This window comes from Leptosomus discolor, chromosome 1 (genome assembly GCF_034619465.1).
Source record: "Leptosomus discolor isolate bLepDis1 chromosome 1, bLepDis1.hap2, whole genome shotgun sequence".
Lineage (NCBI taxonomy): Eukaryota > Metazoa > Chordata > Aves > Leptosomiformes > Leptosomidae > Leptosomus > Leptosomus discolor.
In genome coordinates, this window is record NC_141391.1 from 136,775,833 (window position 1) to 136,791,504 (window position 15,672).

Here is a 15,672-nt window from a genome sequence, read left to right on the forward strand (position 1 = left end):
GAAATATACAAAACAAGAAAGTTAAAGCTATTAAATTCTTAAAACGACTTAAAAGTTGTTTTGAACACAGATACAGAATGGAATTTGAAGAGTAAAAAGAAAGGTTTACCTAAATTAGCAATCAGTTCAGGAACAGGTTGCTATGGCATTATGTCAGACTACAGAATCACACTGGTTATTCTGATTCCAAAAGCCATAGCACTGAAGGTGAGTTTATGGTATGAATATTTTCCATTCACATGTGTTGCTGACACTAAACTTTAGTCTCAACACTGCAATTTTACAAGATTAAGCTTAATCTGGAAGCTGGAACGTGCTTCCCAAGCAACAAGTGACAGGGCAAGAGGCAATGGCCTCAAGTTGCACCAGGCGAGGTTTAGATTGGACATTGGGAAAGATTTCTTTACTGAAAGAGTGGTCAAACATTGGAACAGGTTGCCCAGGGAAGTGGTCAAGTCACCGTCCCTGAAGGTGTTCAAAAAACGTGTAGATGTGGCATTCCAGGACATTATTTAGTGGGCATGGTGGTATTAGGTCAACAGTTGGACTTGATGATTTCAGAGGTCTATTCCAACCTAATGATTCTATGATTCTATTATATTTATTAAATTGAAAGGAATTCTAGGAAGAGTTTTGTAATATAGTTTATGGTATTTTATCAGCTTCTTTTAAAAGCAGTACTTTCTGTGAGTTTATAACACTTTTCAATCTGCTGCTAATATTCTAGGGATGCTGTTCTAGTATACGACAATGGTGTACTTCCCAGATAGGTAACAAAGTCCTCATGTATTTCTCAATGTCAAACATATTTCTAGCAATGAAGGGTTACAAGTTGCCAGTGGGCTAGAAGCTTAAAGCAGACCAAGTCAGTGTTTATACTCATGGTGAGTTATTAACACGCTGCTGTGCAATAGCTTTCTTAAAAGATTTTTTTCTAGAGCAGAAATCACACTAAAACAGGGAAATACCTTTACTCCATCAACAGTCTTAGGAAAAGAGTGGGTTTCATTGACTTCAGATTTCTAATTCTCATAGGATGTGACAAAAATATTGTGCATTTTCTCCAAAGAAAGCCTGAAGAGGGTTAATAAGGATTAACCTTTCGTATTATGAACTGGTACATAAACCTTAATTACTTGTGCTGCCTTATTGGCATAAGTGCCCCAGACAGGTTCAGTTCATCATTTTTTGGACTCATACAATAGACAATTGAAACTGAAGATACAGATAAGTTAAAATAGACAAAATAAAAAAGAACAGAGAAAAAAAAAAGCTCAAAAAATGCCCCCTCTTTCCTTTAAACCTGATCGGGGCTTTTCAGGAAATTAAACACTGAGACTATTAGATTCAGATAGAAAACAGATGATGTTACACATAGAAATACAACAGCAGATTCAATGGTTAGGCAGCAGAGACATATGTGAATAATCAACCAAGTATTTCTGGAAAGACGCTTTTATGTTTTTAATACTTAACACTTCATAACTGAGCCTAATAGGCAGAATAAAAAGAAGGCAGCACAAAATACAACTAGTAGGATGAATATTTTTCCAGACACTAGTCCTTTTAGGCCCTCTTCACCCCTATTTCACAGTACCCAATCTTCCTCCATTGACTAATTTTCATTCACCTTTCTTCTCTAAAAATTTTGCTAACCTTGTAAGTCAGTAAATTACATAGCTGACTTTCGTAGCTGACTTTCAGAGTCCATTACTGTATCACTATTACGATTTACTCAGAGAAAATTCTATAAGTGCAGAATAGACAATTTCTTCATGAACAAAAAGTTCAAAACAACAGACGTAAATATACAAGCTTCTTTACAGTTTGCTTTTCAGCTTTGTCTCTTGCTTACCAAGGTTCATATACTAAATTAAATTGTATACGGTGCATGAAGACATCTAGTGGCTGAATGTTAACACTATTTACCAAAAACTACAAAGAAAGTTATGTTTTCAAATTTTTACTAAGCCTGCATTGGAGAAATCAAATTTATTTGTATGACCTATGAATTCAGTCTTTGTTTCAAACGTTCAAATAACGATCATTTGTGGCAATTACGCTCTTGAGAACTATACTGAGTTTTGCCATACTAATGGCATTTTCTTACCTCTTGAAATTTCAAGCAACAGATGGCACATACCAACATAAAATACCATAGAGTTAAAAACATTTATGAAATAATTTACAAGTCACCAAAAATATGTGCAATTTAGTTTCTAGTACAGCAAATATTTTAGGTATGGGAACCATGCTTTTTTTCTCCATTCTTCCCTCCCCCCCTTTCTCTCCCCACAATTTTTCCTCTTCATTTCCTATCCATTGTTTATATATCAAGGGGAAAAAAAGAGCAAAAATTAGAGAACTATGGAATGTAATTTCTAGTATTAAGCATATGTATTAAAAACAGTCTGAATTCACGTAGTTTTGATTATGCATGCATTTCTCTTGTGCAGACAGTTGGTGGGTGATATGTTTCCAAAAGTCTTTTGATAGCTAGAAACTTTTTATTTACAAAATAATTGGAAGGAGATTTTTAGAAATTGTGTGTAATTTAATTGAATTCACAATCAAATAAAAAATACAACTATGTTTTATTTTAGTAACCATTGTTCTATAGTGCCATTGGGTTATAGAAAGAAAATAATCACATAAGTTATTTTTGCTTCCTGACAGGTTGAAAAATCTTGTCAATGCACATGGAGGGAAACTTGAAGCATTTCAAGATGTAAATATCAAATTAAATAGACTGAAATACTTCATAAGAGGTCTTCATAAAAAGTCTTGCAAAAAAAATTTATATGCAGAAATACAGGAAAATAAGTAATGCAAAAAATATACACATTTGTAAAAACATTTACTTGATTGAACACTGGCTAATACTTTGCAATAGCATTCAGGACAGTAACTCACATTATCACATTAAACCTAATATGAAATTAGTTTTGCAATGTATTTTACCTTTCTTTCATTCACTTCATCATTTTGGCCTTCATATTCACCCTAGAGAAAGAAAATAATTTAGTAACTTACGTAAAAACAGATAAAAATCAAAAAACATTGCTCAGCTGTTCCTACATTGTTGATTTTACTTTTAGGTCACAATTTGAAATGTATTTATGTAAGAGGTTTCATGTTAGAATCACACACTTAGAATATATTTTCATTGTTACAGGCAATAAACATTAATTTGTTGCACTACCAAGTGATACCATCAGAGAACTAGATTTTTAATAGTATATACATACATCGTGAAGTGGGTACGCTGCATCATAAACATTGTTTGCTATTAATGTGCCAATACCTAAAAGAAAAAAAAATTAAGACAGTCAACAGCTTGGCACAGTTAAAGAGAAAAGATTATTACAGATTTCGTACATGGCATTACAAATGGGACTGAGCTGTATTGCTGAAAATATTCAAAATCGTGTCAAGATGAGTATATCCCAGGTGTCAGACATACCTGACTAGGGAAAACATGTTTTCAGAGAAAGGCTCATTTCCATATAGTGTTTTTGCCTGAGTGAACTAGTATGGTACAAAGACTGTTTTGACCACTTTCTCATCCTGATAGCAGAGGCATGCAACTGAGGAGGAAAGCATCTGGGAAGTCCTTCTTGAAGCTTGACAATGATCAGAAACATGGATTGCCACTGACACACTCAAACAATAATTAAAAAAACCCACTTACACAGAAGTTTGTGACTGAGGAAACCCTTACTCTCTATCAACTAATATTAGGTCAGGTCTCTTTCACTGAAACAAGTGCTGGATTTTGTACCCTTCCTCATATCAATACATAAAGCCATCCTTCCAAGTTTGAAATAACGCTTCTTTTTTTGCAGGAGTTAAATCAGTCTGTGCTCACCAAATCCATGGCTATGCTAGAAAGCTGGATGCACCAGGACAAAACCCACTGAGTCCTAAAAATTGCAAACAGGAAGTCTGGTGAAAGATACAGGAAGACACAGGGACATTGCACTATCTCAGTGACAGATACTACAAAGGCTTTAGGAACAGAATCCCCAGCTAATGACTACAGCACCTATAGACATACACAAGACTGGCTTCCAAGACCTACGACTCATAGCTATTCTGTCTTCAGTCTCTGCAGGTAAAAACAAATGTTCCATAAGATGACAATTAAAACTAAGATAAGTAGTTTATTCCAGACCTCTTTGCTTTCAATGCCAAGTAAAAAGTAACCAACTAGCTTGTCTTTAGGAATGAAAACAAATTTGGAGCCAAGTTACACAACTATCATTCTGAAATGTTCGGGAAAAAAACTCTGGTCATAGATGCTAGACAGGCATTACCAGTAAATTTCTTCCTTGGTGCAAAGACAAATACCCTCACCACTACGTGCATTAATAGAATTGGGAAATCTTTATGTTTGGATGCCAAGTCTTCTAACAAAAGCATTATGTTTGGAAAGTTTACAATGGTTCAGAGTTATACTAGAAGAAAACATGCCTTCCTGGTATAATGTCATAGAAGTGGAATCAGGTTCAGCCTTACCCACATGTAAAAATCAATAAGCAAATGTGTTTGAAATGTTGTTATTTTCCTGTTATATTATGAAGTATACATTTATGGAAACCAAAGACTACTATGAGTACTTCCAACTTCACTGTCCTACCTCTTGTGCAAAATAAGCAATGGAATCTAAAAGAAACAGAATAAAACCAGGATGTTTAAAGAAATCTTTTAAACCACTCATGATGAGTCTACATCTTCAGACCTGTGAGATGGAAAAACCTTAGTGACATATGAAGGACAGGACTATTGGGGGAGGATCTCAGGAGACCAAAACAATTAAGAATTTAGGGCAAATGTGACACATAATCATGTTTTGGCTATAGACTAGAAAGATGGGAAAGACAGGAGGGTTAAAATATTTGCTTCATGCCAAATGGGATATTGAGCTGACCTGAGCTTGAAGTGGATCAGACTGTAATTTCACCTTAGAGTAAACAAAAAAAAAGCCTGAAAAATCACTATTACTGTTTTGCTCTCTAATGATGGCTTTTACTACACTATAAACCAAAACAAGCTATTAAAATAGAAAAAAAAAAAATTAATTAAGAGGCAAAAAAGCCCCATTGGTAAAGTGCTCCCTGCCTTCGTATTCTGTAGGATACATTGCTTCTTTCAAGCTTTCTGTCAGCCCACCAACATACAAAATCTTAAAAGTTCCAAGTTTAAACAGGTTCTAGACAGTCTCTCTGGATCCCTTGGGAAAGTCTCAGCTCAAGGGGCTGGCTTTTATGTCAACAAGGCTTAGCGTCCCGGCTGCACTTCAGGCTTCTTGTTTTATATACCTTACACTGCATGGTCTCTAAAATTCTGCACTCTAGAGACATCTACTTGCACAGACTCAACAGCTCTCAGGGAAAGCATCATCTCTGCAGCCACTGTGAGGGTTCCCTGGATGCCAGCTGGAGCAATCCAGCAAAATAAGGTAGCATTCCTCTCCACTGCCCCACCAGAGCCTTTAAGCAGATCAAAACATAGAACAACACAGAGCAAACAATAAAGGAAACGGAGACCAGCTGAATAATGTCTAAGAAACAAAGAATGCCTAACATCTTCTCAACTATCTTTTCTTTTTTTGAAGGAAACAGTGTAATAATCATAAATTTAAATGTTTGTACTGGAAAAGCCAAGTATTTTTGGTTGAAAAAGAGAAAGTATTTTGGTTTGGGTTTTTTTCATATAATGTGGAAAAAAAAGTATCTCTATTTTAGTGAAACCTAAATTAATCTATTTTCCACTCCAGCTGCTGTACCAAAGAAATCAGTTACTGCAGCTTCACTGCAGAAAGTTACACCAAGACTGTGCAGGTATCTGTTGCTAATGGCACCCTTATTCTTTGCAAGTACATTACCCTAGGATGTTGTAATCTGCCCATAAGTGGTCAAGCTTACAGAAGGACTTCCAGAAAACATGCCAGACAAGGAGCACTATAGCTTCTTTGCCACCGGGGAGATATGTGTCATGATATCACAATGGATGAAAGAATAGAGGACAGAAAAAAAAAATAAGTACACCTGTATGTATTTTAAGCTGCAAGAAAATCAAACCTCCAAGTATTTCAGGGTTACCCCAAACATATCACACAATATCTTCAAAACAGTCGTAGTTAAGTCGTACATTTCACTATGCAGTTCATGGACATGATTTTTAAAGATGCAGTGATAAAAATAACCTGGAAAGATGTATTATTCTATTGAAATAGCAAGAAAAATCTGCTCCTGGAAGAAATAATACAACATATTGTAGCTGACATCTGAATTTTCAAAAGCAGATCATGTAATAATCAAACCAAATTTTATAACAACTCATGAAATGAAAGTTATGTGCCAGATCCTGAACCTGTAGAAACGAAAAGCAAGGTACCATTACCATGTCCTATCCAAACCATGGATCAGAAAGTCTGATTTTATTCCTCGGAAAAAACATTTGTTTCAATCTCTTTTTTATTTGTGAAAATCTGCCAGCATACCTTAGTGTTCTGCTAGAAAAATAAATATTCTGTGAGATACCTAAACAGTTCCTTTCAAAACAACATACGAAATTATCTTTCCTCCTTCTTACCCATGCTGTTTCTGGCCTTTGTAGACGTGCGCTTCAAAATTTCACGTACCTGTGGAAAAGAACACTGATATAACACACAAATCGTCTTTTAGCATTATTTTCATCACGGACCTAGCAATAAAACAAAACTTCAAAATAGAAGGCTTCTGTAGAGTTCACTTGCACGTACATTTAAATCATATGTTTCACTCATATACAAATTCATGACTTGAGGCCACTAGTTAATATTTAACAATGCTATGGCAAGTCTTACTAGTGGATTGTCTGTGCTAACATTTGTAGGCTAAATCCCATTGTGCCACATCCTTATAAAACTATATGAAATATAAGGACTTCAGGCAGAATGAGATTTTTACACTAAAGAAAATCACAACAAAATCTGACTTTGTAAAAAAAACATTTATCTTCTACATTTGGAAGTATAACATCAAGATCCACATAAAGTGATCAGAAGTATGCTGTAACTATGAAACACAAGTGTGTAAGGAAGAATGTAGTGTGTAAGTGGCATTGCATACACAGAGAAATCTTGCTTGAGCAACCTGCTGGAGACCTAGCAGGATCTCAGGAACATGACACAGGGTTTCTCACCAAAGACTGCTAGAGCTAGGAAGTTACTATAGGGTTGTAGAGGAGGTCCTTTTATGGAATAAAATCTAGTTAAAGATTAGGAAGTAGGGTTTACTAACAACTTTGAACAAGGGAGAGGAGTCAGTAGCAGCGTTTCCCTACACAGAATCTCCTACTCCAGGATCACTGGCCAGCTCCAGAAGGGTATTTCTTACACATTTACGACTGCTTAGTGTTTTGCAGGAACAGAGAAACGCATAAACTGATTAAATTAGCAAAGTAGTCACCAACACCCACTATTAAAGCAAATCCCATTCAGCACAAGAAGTCAATGATGTTACTTTTGTTTACTTACTATTCGGCTGCGGGTAGCATTGTCAAAAAAGGTGTCTTTGTCTTTAATGTTATACCTAAAACGTCAAGAGAAAAAAAAATCAGTTATGTTTCCAGATATGGTAGTAATAAGTAAAAAAACATACAAGATTCTGATTTAGAGTTCATTTAGAAACTACAGCAAACAAGAAAAACGGATGTTTAAAGGAAATAAAGATGAAATAGACTGTTATTTAAGACCTAGTTAGTCAGTTCTACCTGGATTGCAATGATGATGGGCATAAAAATGCAAAAATCTTAATGTAAAATGCCTTTCGGGTAAGGAGAGCTTGTCTACAGTCTACAGAAGATGACCTTTTAGTCTTTTCCTTTTAACATACCCTCAACACCATAACATTCTGAGGTTATGTTACTAGGTTTCAACTAGCCTAATGCAGCTGTTCATTACTCTTTTCCAGGTGACAAATCAGTCAACATTTCACTTGTTTTCTAATAACCATCCCACTGGAATTATTCATTCCCTTAAACTTTAAAATTATCATATGTGAAATTAGCTTCCCAGTTTATTCGCCTCTATCAATTTAAGTTGTATATACTGTTAATTAAAATTGTCAGAGAGCACAATAAATTATGTGGTGGGTCATTATATTTATTACTGAATTTTATTTATCAGACGTAAATACAAGGAGACACCCATGAGGAAAAAATGAGTGTTTAATGTCAAAATGGGTCCAGAAATAATATTCTGAGTGAAAGGGCAGGTGTCAAGAATTCCTTATCTGCATATTGTTAGCCAAGTTTTAATTACTATAGTAAATCTATCAAGACAAAAGATAGTATCGGATTTCTACTAGCTCTTTCTTTTTTCAGAACAGGCAGTAATATCCTTAACCAAACAATGAGGAATTTGGTGGTGGGATTTTTACAGTTCAAGCTAAAAACATAGATATTTTACTTGTTGCACTGCTTAAATGCCTTATCCAGCAGAAGGAAGTAGAACACTGGCAGAAAGTCTCTGAAACTTAGATTTCTGTTAGTCCACTGAAACTGAACTCAGTGCTAACGCATCTTCATTTACTTTCAGTGTATTTACTTGGCCTTCAATAAACTTAGTTTTATGCAGACATATGCTTTTATCACTTGGAAATATTATCCAGGAATAATTGGACAACTTGGATATTTCCTCAGCATTTCCAGAAATGCTCACTGAATTTCTGAATTTTTATTGAAATACTGGTAGTAAAAAATTACAACAGCAAAACGATGCTATAGCTTTCTTCATTGCTCGTCACAATTTAAAGTACTTACAAATATATTTTCTCCCTGGAAAATGGGTAAGACAGGCTTTTCATGTTGGTATTTCCTTGTTGTGGCACCTGGGGTTGCAGAGGTTCAGTCAATTTGCACCATATTTCATTTAACTTTTTGAGTATTCCCCCTTCTTCTGTGATTTCATACATCTGAGTAAAAAAAATATTGTACATTAGCAGGTCAATTCCAAAAATCCATTAAAATAAAAGGCAGAATTTGCTATACACATATGTTTAATTCTGAAATTAAAATAAGCATGTTCTCTGAAGCTATATTCCCATATAACAGCAAGCACCTGAATCCGTAAAGGGTTTCAGTTCCAAAAAGTTCTTGTCCTTCACAAACTACTTCCAGCAGAAAACTGTGCAGAATTTTGAATAAAAGAGACATCCTTACTAACTAAACTAGGAGCTGCAGAGAGATGGTGGAAAAGCAGTGTAATTATTTTGGCTTTATAACTGGGAAGAGAGGGAGCAGACAAAGAATGAAGGGCCTTTACCTACTGCCAATTATACTTCCCCAGCAGAATAAATTATTCTTGGGAAATAATTGCTAGTATGGTCTGACAGCACAAGACACATGCCACTAGAAGATGCTAGGCTCGCGGCTATGTGGCAGTTTTAAGTGCAAGGACCTAGTTTTTGCTGATTCAGATTGATGTGAAGTGCTAAGGAGCTTCTCAGAGACAGGAAGGTATTTTTTTGTGAAACACAGACAACCTTACCAAACATGAGTTTATGTCCTCCTCACAGGACATTGCTCTCAGCCCTTTCAACAGCTTTGTTGCCCTCCTCTGGACACATTCAAAGACCTTAGCATCCTTCTTAAATTGTGGGTCCCATAATCGCACACAGTACTCAAGGTGAGACTGCACCAACATTGAGTGCAGCAGGATAATCACCTCTTCTGACTGGCTAGTTATGCTGTGTTTGAAGCACCCATGGATGTGATTTGCCCTCTTCGCTGTCAGGGCACACTGATGAATCCTATTGAGCCTGCTATCGACCAGCACTCCAAGGTCCCTCTCTGCAGGGCTGCTCTCCAGCCACACCTCTCCATTGTGCCCAGCGTTACTACACTCCAGGTGCAGAATCCAGCATTTGCTCTTGTTCAATTTCATGCTATTGATTATTGCCCAATACTCCAGTCTCTCTAGATGTCTCTGCAAAGCCTCTTGTTCCAGAGAGTCAACAGCACCTCCTAGTTTAGTGTCATGAGCAAACTTGCTAATGGTGAATTCAACTTTTGCATCCAAATCGTTGATAAATATATTGAACAGAATTGGCCATAGAATTGAGTCCTGCCGAGCACCGCTGGTGACAGGTCTCCAGCCAGATGTAGCTCCATTCACTACAGCCCTTTGAGCCCTGCCGAACGCTGCTTGTGACTGGTGACCAGCCAAACACAGCTCCATTCACTACAACCATTGGAGCCCTGCTGTTCAACTAGTTCTTCACCCAGTGCACCATGCACCTGCTCATCTCACAACTTGTCCAGAAGGATACTGTCAGGGACACTATGAAAAGCTTTACTAAAATCCAGAAAAAATTACATCTACCAGCTTCCCATCATCCACTAGGCAGGAAACCTTATCGTAGAACACCATAAAATCAGTTAGACAGGACCAACCCTTCGTGAAACCATATTGACTGTGGCTGATGATTGCATTGTCCCTTAAATGCCTTTCAATACCACCTGGTATGACCTTCTCCATAATTATTCCAGGTACTGAGGTTAGACTAACAGGTCTGTGATTTCTGGGTCTTCTCTCTCACCCTTTTTGTAAATTGTAATAATGCAGGACATTACAGACCTGTTAGTCTAACCAGTCAACAGGGACATCCCCAGCCTCCCAAGATCTTTGGCAGATGATTGAAAGGATCCTGCTGTAACATTTGCTAACTCCTTAGGTACTCTGGGATGAATCCCATAATGCCCCATGGATTTACGAACATTCAGCTCGTACAGATAGTCCCTTAGAAATTCAGTGTCCACAAATGAAAAGTCATCAATCCCACAGCTGTGGTCCTCCAACTGAGCAGACCAGGCAGCCCAAGGTCTATCAATAATATTAAAGACTGAGGAAAAAAAGGCATTGAAGGCCTCCACTTTTTCTTCATCCTTATTTGTCAGGTTATCATCTTCAACAAGTATTGGTCCAATATTACCCTTAGACCTCCTCTTGCTATTAATACACTTTAAAAAGCCTTTTTGTTGTCTGACACAACACTGGCCAGTTTCAACGCTAGCTGAGCTTTGCTCTTTCGTGTTTTCTCCCTGAATATGTGAACTACAGCACGATAACCTTCCTGCAAAGCCTGACGTTGCTTCCAGAGATGGTACAATTTTTCTTCTTGAGCTCCATGAGGAGTTCCCTGTTCAGCCAAGATGGTCTTCTGCCCTGCTCGCTTGACTTATGACACGCTGGAATTGCCTGCTCCTATGCTTTTAAAAGATTATTCTTAAAAACTGACCAGCACTCATGGACTCCTAAGGCCCCAAAAGCAGATTTCCAGGGGACACTGCTAACTAGTTCCCTGAGTAGATTAAATTTTGCTCTCTTGAAATCTAGAGTAACAACTCTGCTGTCCTTTCCCTTTACACTTAAAATTTTAAAGTCAATGATTTTGTGATCACTGTGGCCACATCATATTGCCCACAAGTCCTTCTCTATTCACAAATAACAAGTCTAGAAAGCTGTCTTTCCCTGTTGGCTCACCAAGCACTTGTGACAAGATGTTGTCTTCAACACTCTTCAGGAATTTCTCAGACTTGCTTGTCACAGCCCCATGTGTAGTAAGTTGAAATCTTCCATAAGGACAAGGGCTACTGTCATAGTTTGAGCCTACCCAGCTGGAAGTTCGCCCCTACCAAGGCTTGAGGATCGAGACAAAGGACAGGGAGGGCTCACTCACCAGTTATGGTCATGGGCGAGAGACAGACTCAACTTGGGGATAACAACACACACTTAATACAAAACAACCACCATCATCAAGGATAATGAGAGATACAACCAGGTCTCAAATACAATACACCTTCACCCTCACCACCCCTCCGGTCTTCCCGGGCTCAGCTCTGCTCCCTCTTCCCCCCCAGCAGCACAGTGGGGCAAAGAACGGGTGTTTCAATCAGTCCAGCACAAGGTGTCTCCGCTGCTCCTCCTTCCTCAGGGAGAGGGGCCCTCGCAGCCCTCCCCTGCCCCACCGCGGGGTCCCTTTCAGGGCAGACAGCATGCCTCCCACTGCAGCTCCCCAGAACCCCCCAGCGCGGGTCCCTCCCGGGGCTGCCGCCCTCCCACCCACGGGCGGCTCCAGCGCGGCCGCAGTCGCGCTCTGCTCCGGGCCCGGTCCCTGCCCCTCCGGCCCGGGGCCCTCCGCGGGCTGCAGGGCGACCTCTGGGCCGCCGCTGGGCTCCAGGGGCTGCGGGGGCTCAGCCGCCACCCCCCCGCGGGCCGCAGGGGAACCCCTGCTCCGGCACAGCTCCCCCTCTGCTTCCTCACTGCTCCTAGGTGTCCGCAGGGCTGTCTCTTTCCCATCCTCCTTCTTTCAACGGCTCACCAACACAAACAGAACAAAGAGACAGCAATCAACTGCTTCTTTCACTCTTAGTTATTCTCAGAGGGACCGTTGGTCTGCCCTTGGCCAGAGGCGGGTCCGAAATTGGAGCCGGGGGAGCTTCTCGAAGCCTCTTACAGGAGCCACCTCCGTAGCCCCCTCCCCCACTACCAAAACCACGCCAGACACCAAACCACCACAGCTACTGATCAAGAAATTTCTCCTAATTGCCTACAGAATAATTCATCAGTCCTATGACCGTGGCTGGACAATTGATAGTAGACACCCGCAACAACATCTGCTTTGTTTTCCAGCCCCCTAATCCTCACCCAGAGGCTCTCAACCACATCATCCCTAACTGCAAGGGCTGTACAGTCAAATTTCTGCCTCGCATACAGTGCAACTCCTCCATCTCGCCTGCTCTGCCTATCCCTCCTGAACATCCTGTAGCCCTCCATCCCAGCACTCCAGTCACAGGACTCATTCCACCAAGTCTCACTAATACCAGAGATATCATAGCTCTGGGAACAGACCAACGCTTCCAGTTGGTGCTGTTTGTTTCTCATGCTGTTTGCTTCTCTTACTCACATTTAGGTGTGACCTGTTCTCAATCATCAAAAATAACTGTATTGGCATATCCAGAAGAACACATATAGTTAAAATTGCTCAAACAGTATCTTTTCCCAGCATGTCATTTATCGTGAAAGATGATTTAAGACTGAACTTTGGGGAAAAAAAAAATTGCAAAAAGTTCATCATGTTTAGAGGTGGAGAAATACTTTGCACTAAAAATGCATTGTTTATGGTTTCATTGGATGTTTGTATAAATAAAAATAACATGACCAAAAATACCTAATGTATTTGAAAACAGCCTTTTCTCTCTCTGAACAAAAATAGAATTTTCTTTCTAGTGGTTACTGGCTGAATTTTTCAGTTTGTATTGCCAAATCCATGAAATACAAGATTTCAATTTTTCAAAGTGGATTTTTGTTTTCTTCACAGGAAATTCCTCTTCCAACTGTCTTTAACTGCAAAAAAATGAAAGACATGAATATAGTTTTCCTGTCATGCTTGCATTCTGGTAGTACTCCATTTCTGCCTTTGAGATAATAGAAAAATAATTTAGTCAACAGGAGTTGTCAGCAATCTTCTCCTTAAAAATGCCATGTCAGTTTTAAGGGTGAATTTTCAAGAACATTGAGATCTGTTTTCCTTATTGGTAGACATATTTTGTCTTCTTCTATACACCAGAATATATTACAAGTACAAACCTGGATACTGTTTCCATAACTGCCTAATCAATGAATGCGTGTTCATTTACTCTTTGAACACTTAACTGACCTTTAGTGAATAGTATGACATTTCATTCAGCAACGTTGCCAATCTCATTGAACATGAAATGTGCACAGACCTGATTGGTTCATTGAAATCTGTTGCTTTAAAGGAAAGGATTCTATAAATAATGTATAATATATAGCAGTTAAATGAAGTAATTTGTCAGTATTTTTAGATGTTGTTACCCTAGATGATTCTGTGTCTTTAAGGCCTTATGATATACTGTGCATTTTTTCTCCCATTCAGAAGACAGAAGGCAACATGGAACTGTTTGTGAATGACGAGGGCAGCCGTTAGAGACTTATCAGCTCCTGGACAAACCTTAACTCAAAACAATATGATGGCAATATTTGTCAATGAAAATAGTGTAAAATTTGCTAGGAGAGGAGAATTCCCATGAGGGAAGGAGGAAGAAATAAGTAGACACTAAAAATGCACAAAAGAAACAAAGCTTGGAAGGGATCAAAGAGAGGAGTGGAATATGTAGGTCAATTTCTAGAAAGGATCTGCACATTCATCTATATGCCAGGGAGGACAGAGGTACTGTAGCTGTCCAAAACCTACTCATTTTCAAAGTCTGATTAGAAGTAACCAAGATTTGTTTGGTTTTTTTTTCCTGGGATGTAAACACAGTACAGTAAAAGTATGTGAGATTGGGTTGGCCAAGCTTCTGACAGTGACAGATCACAACACCGTGAAATGTGAACAACACTGAAGCTTTTGCTGTGTGAAAACAATCAAAATGAAAAAAAAAAATCAAATAAACAAACAACCCTGTGGAAGAAAAAAAATTAATCTGTCCTTTAATTCTAATGTCAATGCAATAAAATAAGTGTACAGTAGTGCAGTTGATCAGTATCACTAACAAAGCACAAGGCAGTTCCATGGCCTTTAGTGGCATTGTTAGCCAACATGCTAAATCATTGCAGGACCACAAATTTTGGGATTTGCTACTCAGAATTTACAATGTTTGCCAGCAACTCTGCTGAAAGCAGACTGTAAAGAAGATGGTAAGCCAAAGTTTTAATGACAGTAGGCAAGTCTGAATTGACTAAGTCATTGATACCACCAAAATAAACTCTCTTGGCATTCTCAGACTTTAGAAAAAAATCTTAAGGCAATGACCAGCTATTGTACTATCCTCCATACTCCACCTCACCTTTGAGGAAAGTTTCTTGACAAAAATCCAAATAGCTACTGCTTTCTCAGCTTTAAAAGCCCTCCTTAAAACTCACCCCTGTCATCACTCCTCTGATGATGTCAGCTGCCTCTGCTGCCTTTGAAACCCCCTTTGAAAATCCCATCTTAAATATGGCTCTGAATACTAAATCATCTCAGAATAATTAGTAATGTGAAAGAATAAGCCTGATGGTTCATTTGCTCTGATTTTGAAATAAACTAACTCCATGGGCTTCTATACATTTAACTACTATTCTTATCCCCCCTCATTCAGTCATGCAACTAGTTGATAGAAGATGGAAGATATTTACCTTTTTAGTGGGCATCTTTATTTTAAGAAGTTCCGCTTCTCGACTAAGTACTTGCCAAGGTGCATGTATACGGACAAAACTCAATCCTTGGCTCTTATTCTGAAACACAGAATAGTGAAAACAATGTATTTTAATATTATTGAACAGAATATAGAAATAAGATTTCAAGATGTCTGCTCCAACTAAATCATGCAACAGTAGGCAATCACAGTGAATAACCAACTTCTGTTACAACTGGGCTTAAAAGTGACCTTTTCTCTAAAAGCTGAGTCTTCTAATGCTTTAAAATCCATTAATCTACTGCCTATGGCGTGGCTGTGTGTGCACCATGAAGATGGAAGGCATGAACCTGTTCCAGATTTTGGAATCATGAACCAGAAAACCCCAAGCTACAGGTTCCACAGTAAGATATTTTGTAAGTCATCTGACTTCATTAGTGGGCTTTTGTTCCCACTTTGAACTAACAAAGAAAAAACATTTAT

At 38.5% G+C, this 15,672-nt stretch overlaps 1 protein-coding gene across 1 annotated transcript in view; it reads right to left on the minus strand.

Annotated features, from left to right (window-relative positions):
* ANO2 (anoctamin 2) overlaps positions 1-15,672 on the minus strand; it is a 205,092-nt gene that overhangs the window by 147,271 nt on the left and 42,149 nt on the right. Inside the window, exons 4-9 of the mRNA XM_086465725.1 lie at positions 15,191-15,289; positions 8,809-8,960; positions 7,523-7,577; positions 6,598-6,646; positions 3,249-3,304; positions 2,962-3,003 (exon numbers count right to left, since the gene is read on the minus strand). Of these exons, the coding sequence (XP_086321851.1) occupies positions 2,962-3,003; positions 3,249-3,304; positions 6,598-6,646; positions 7,523-7,577; positions 8,809-8,960; positions 15,191-15,289 (453 nt within the window). The remainder of the gene's footprint in view (positions 1-2,961; positions 3,004-3,248; positions 3,305-6,597; positions 6,647-7,522; positions 7,578-8,808; positions 8,961-15,190; positions 15,290-15,672) is intronic.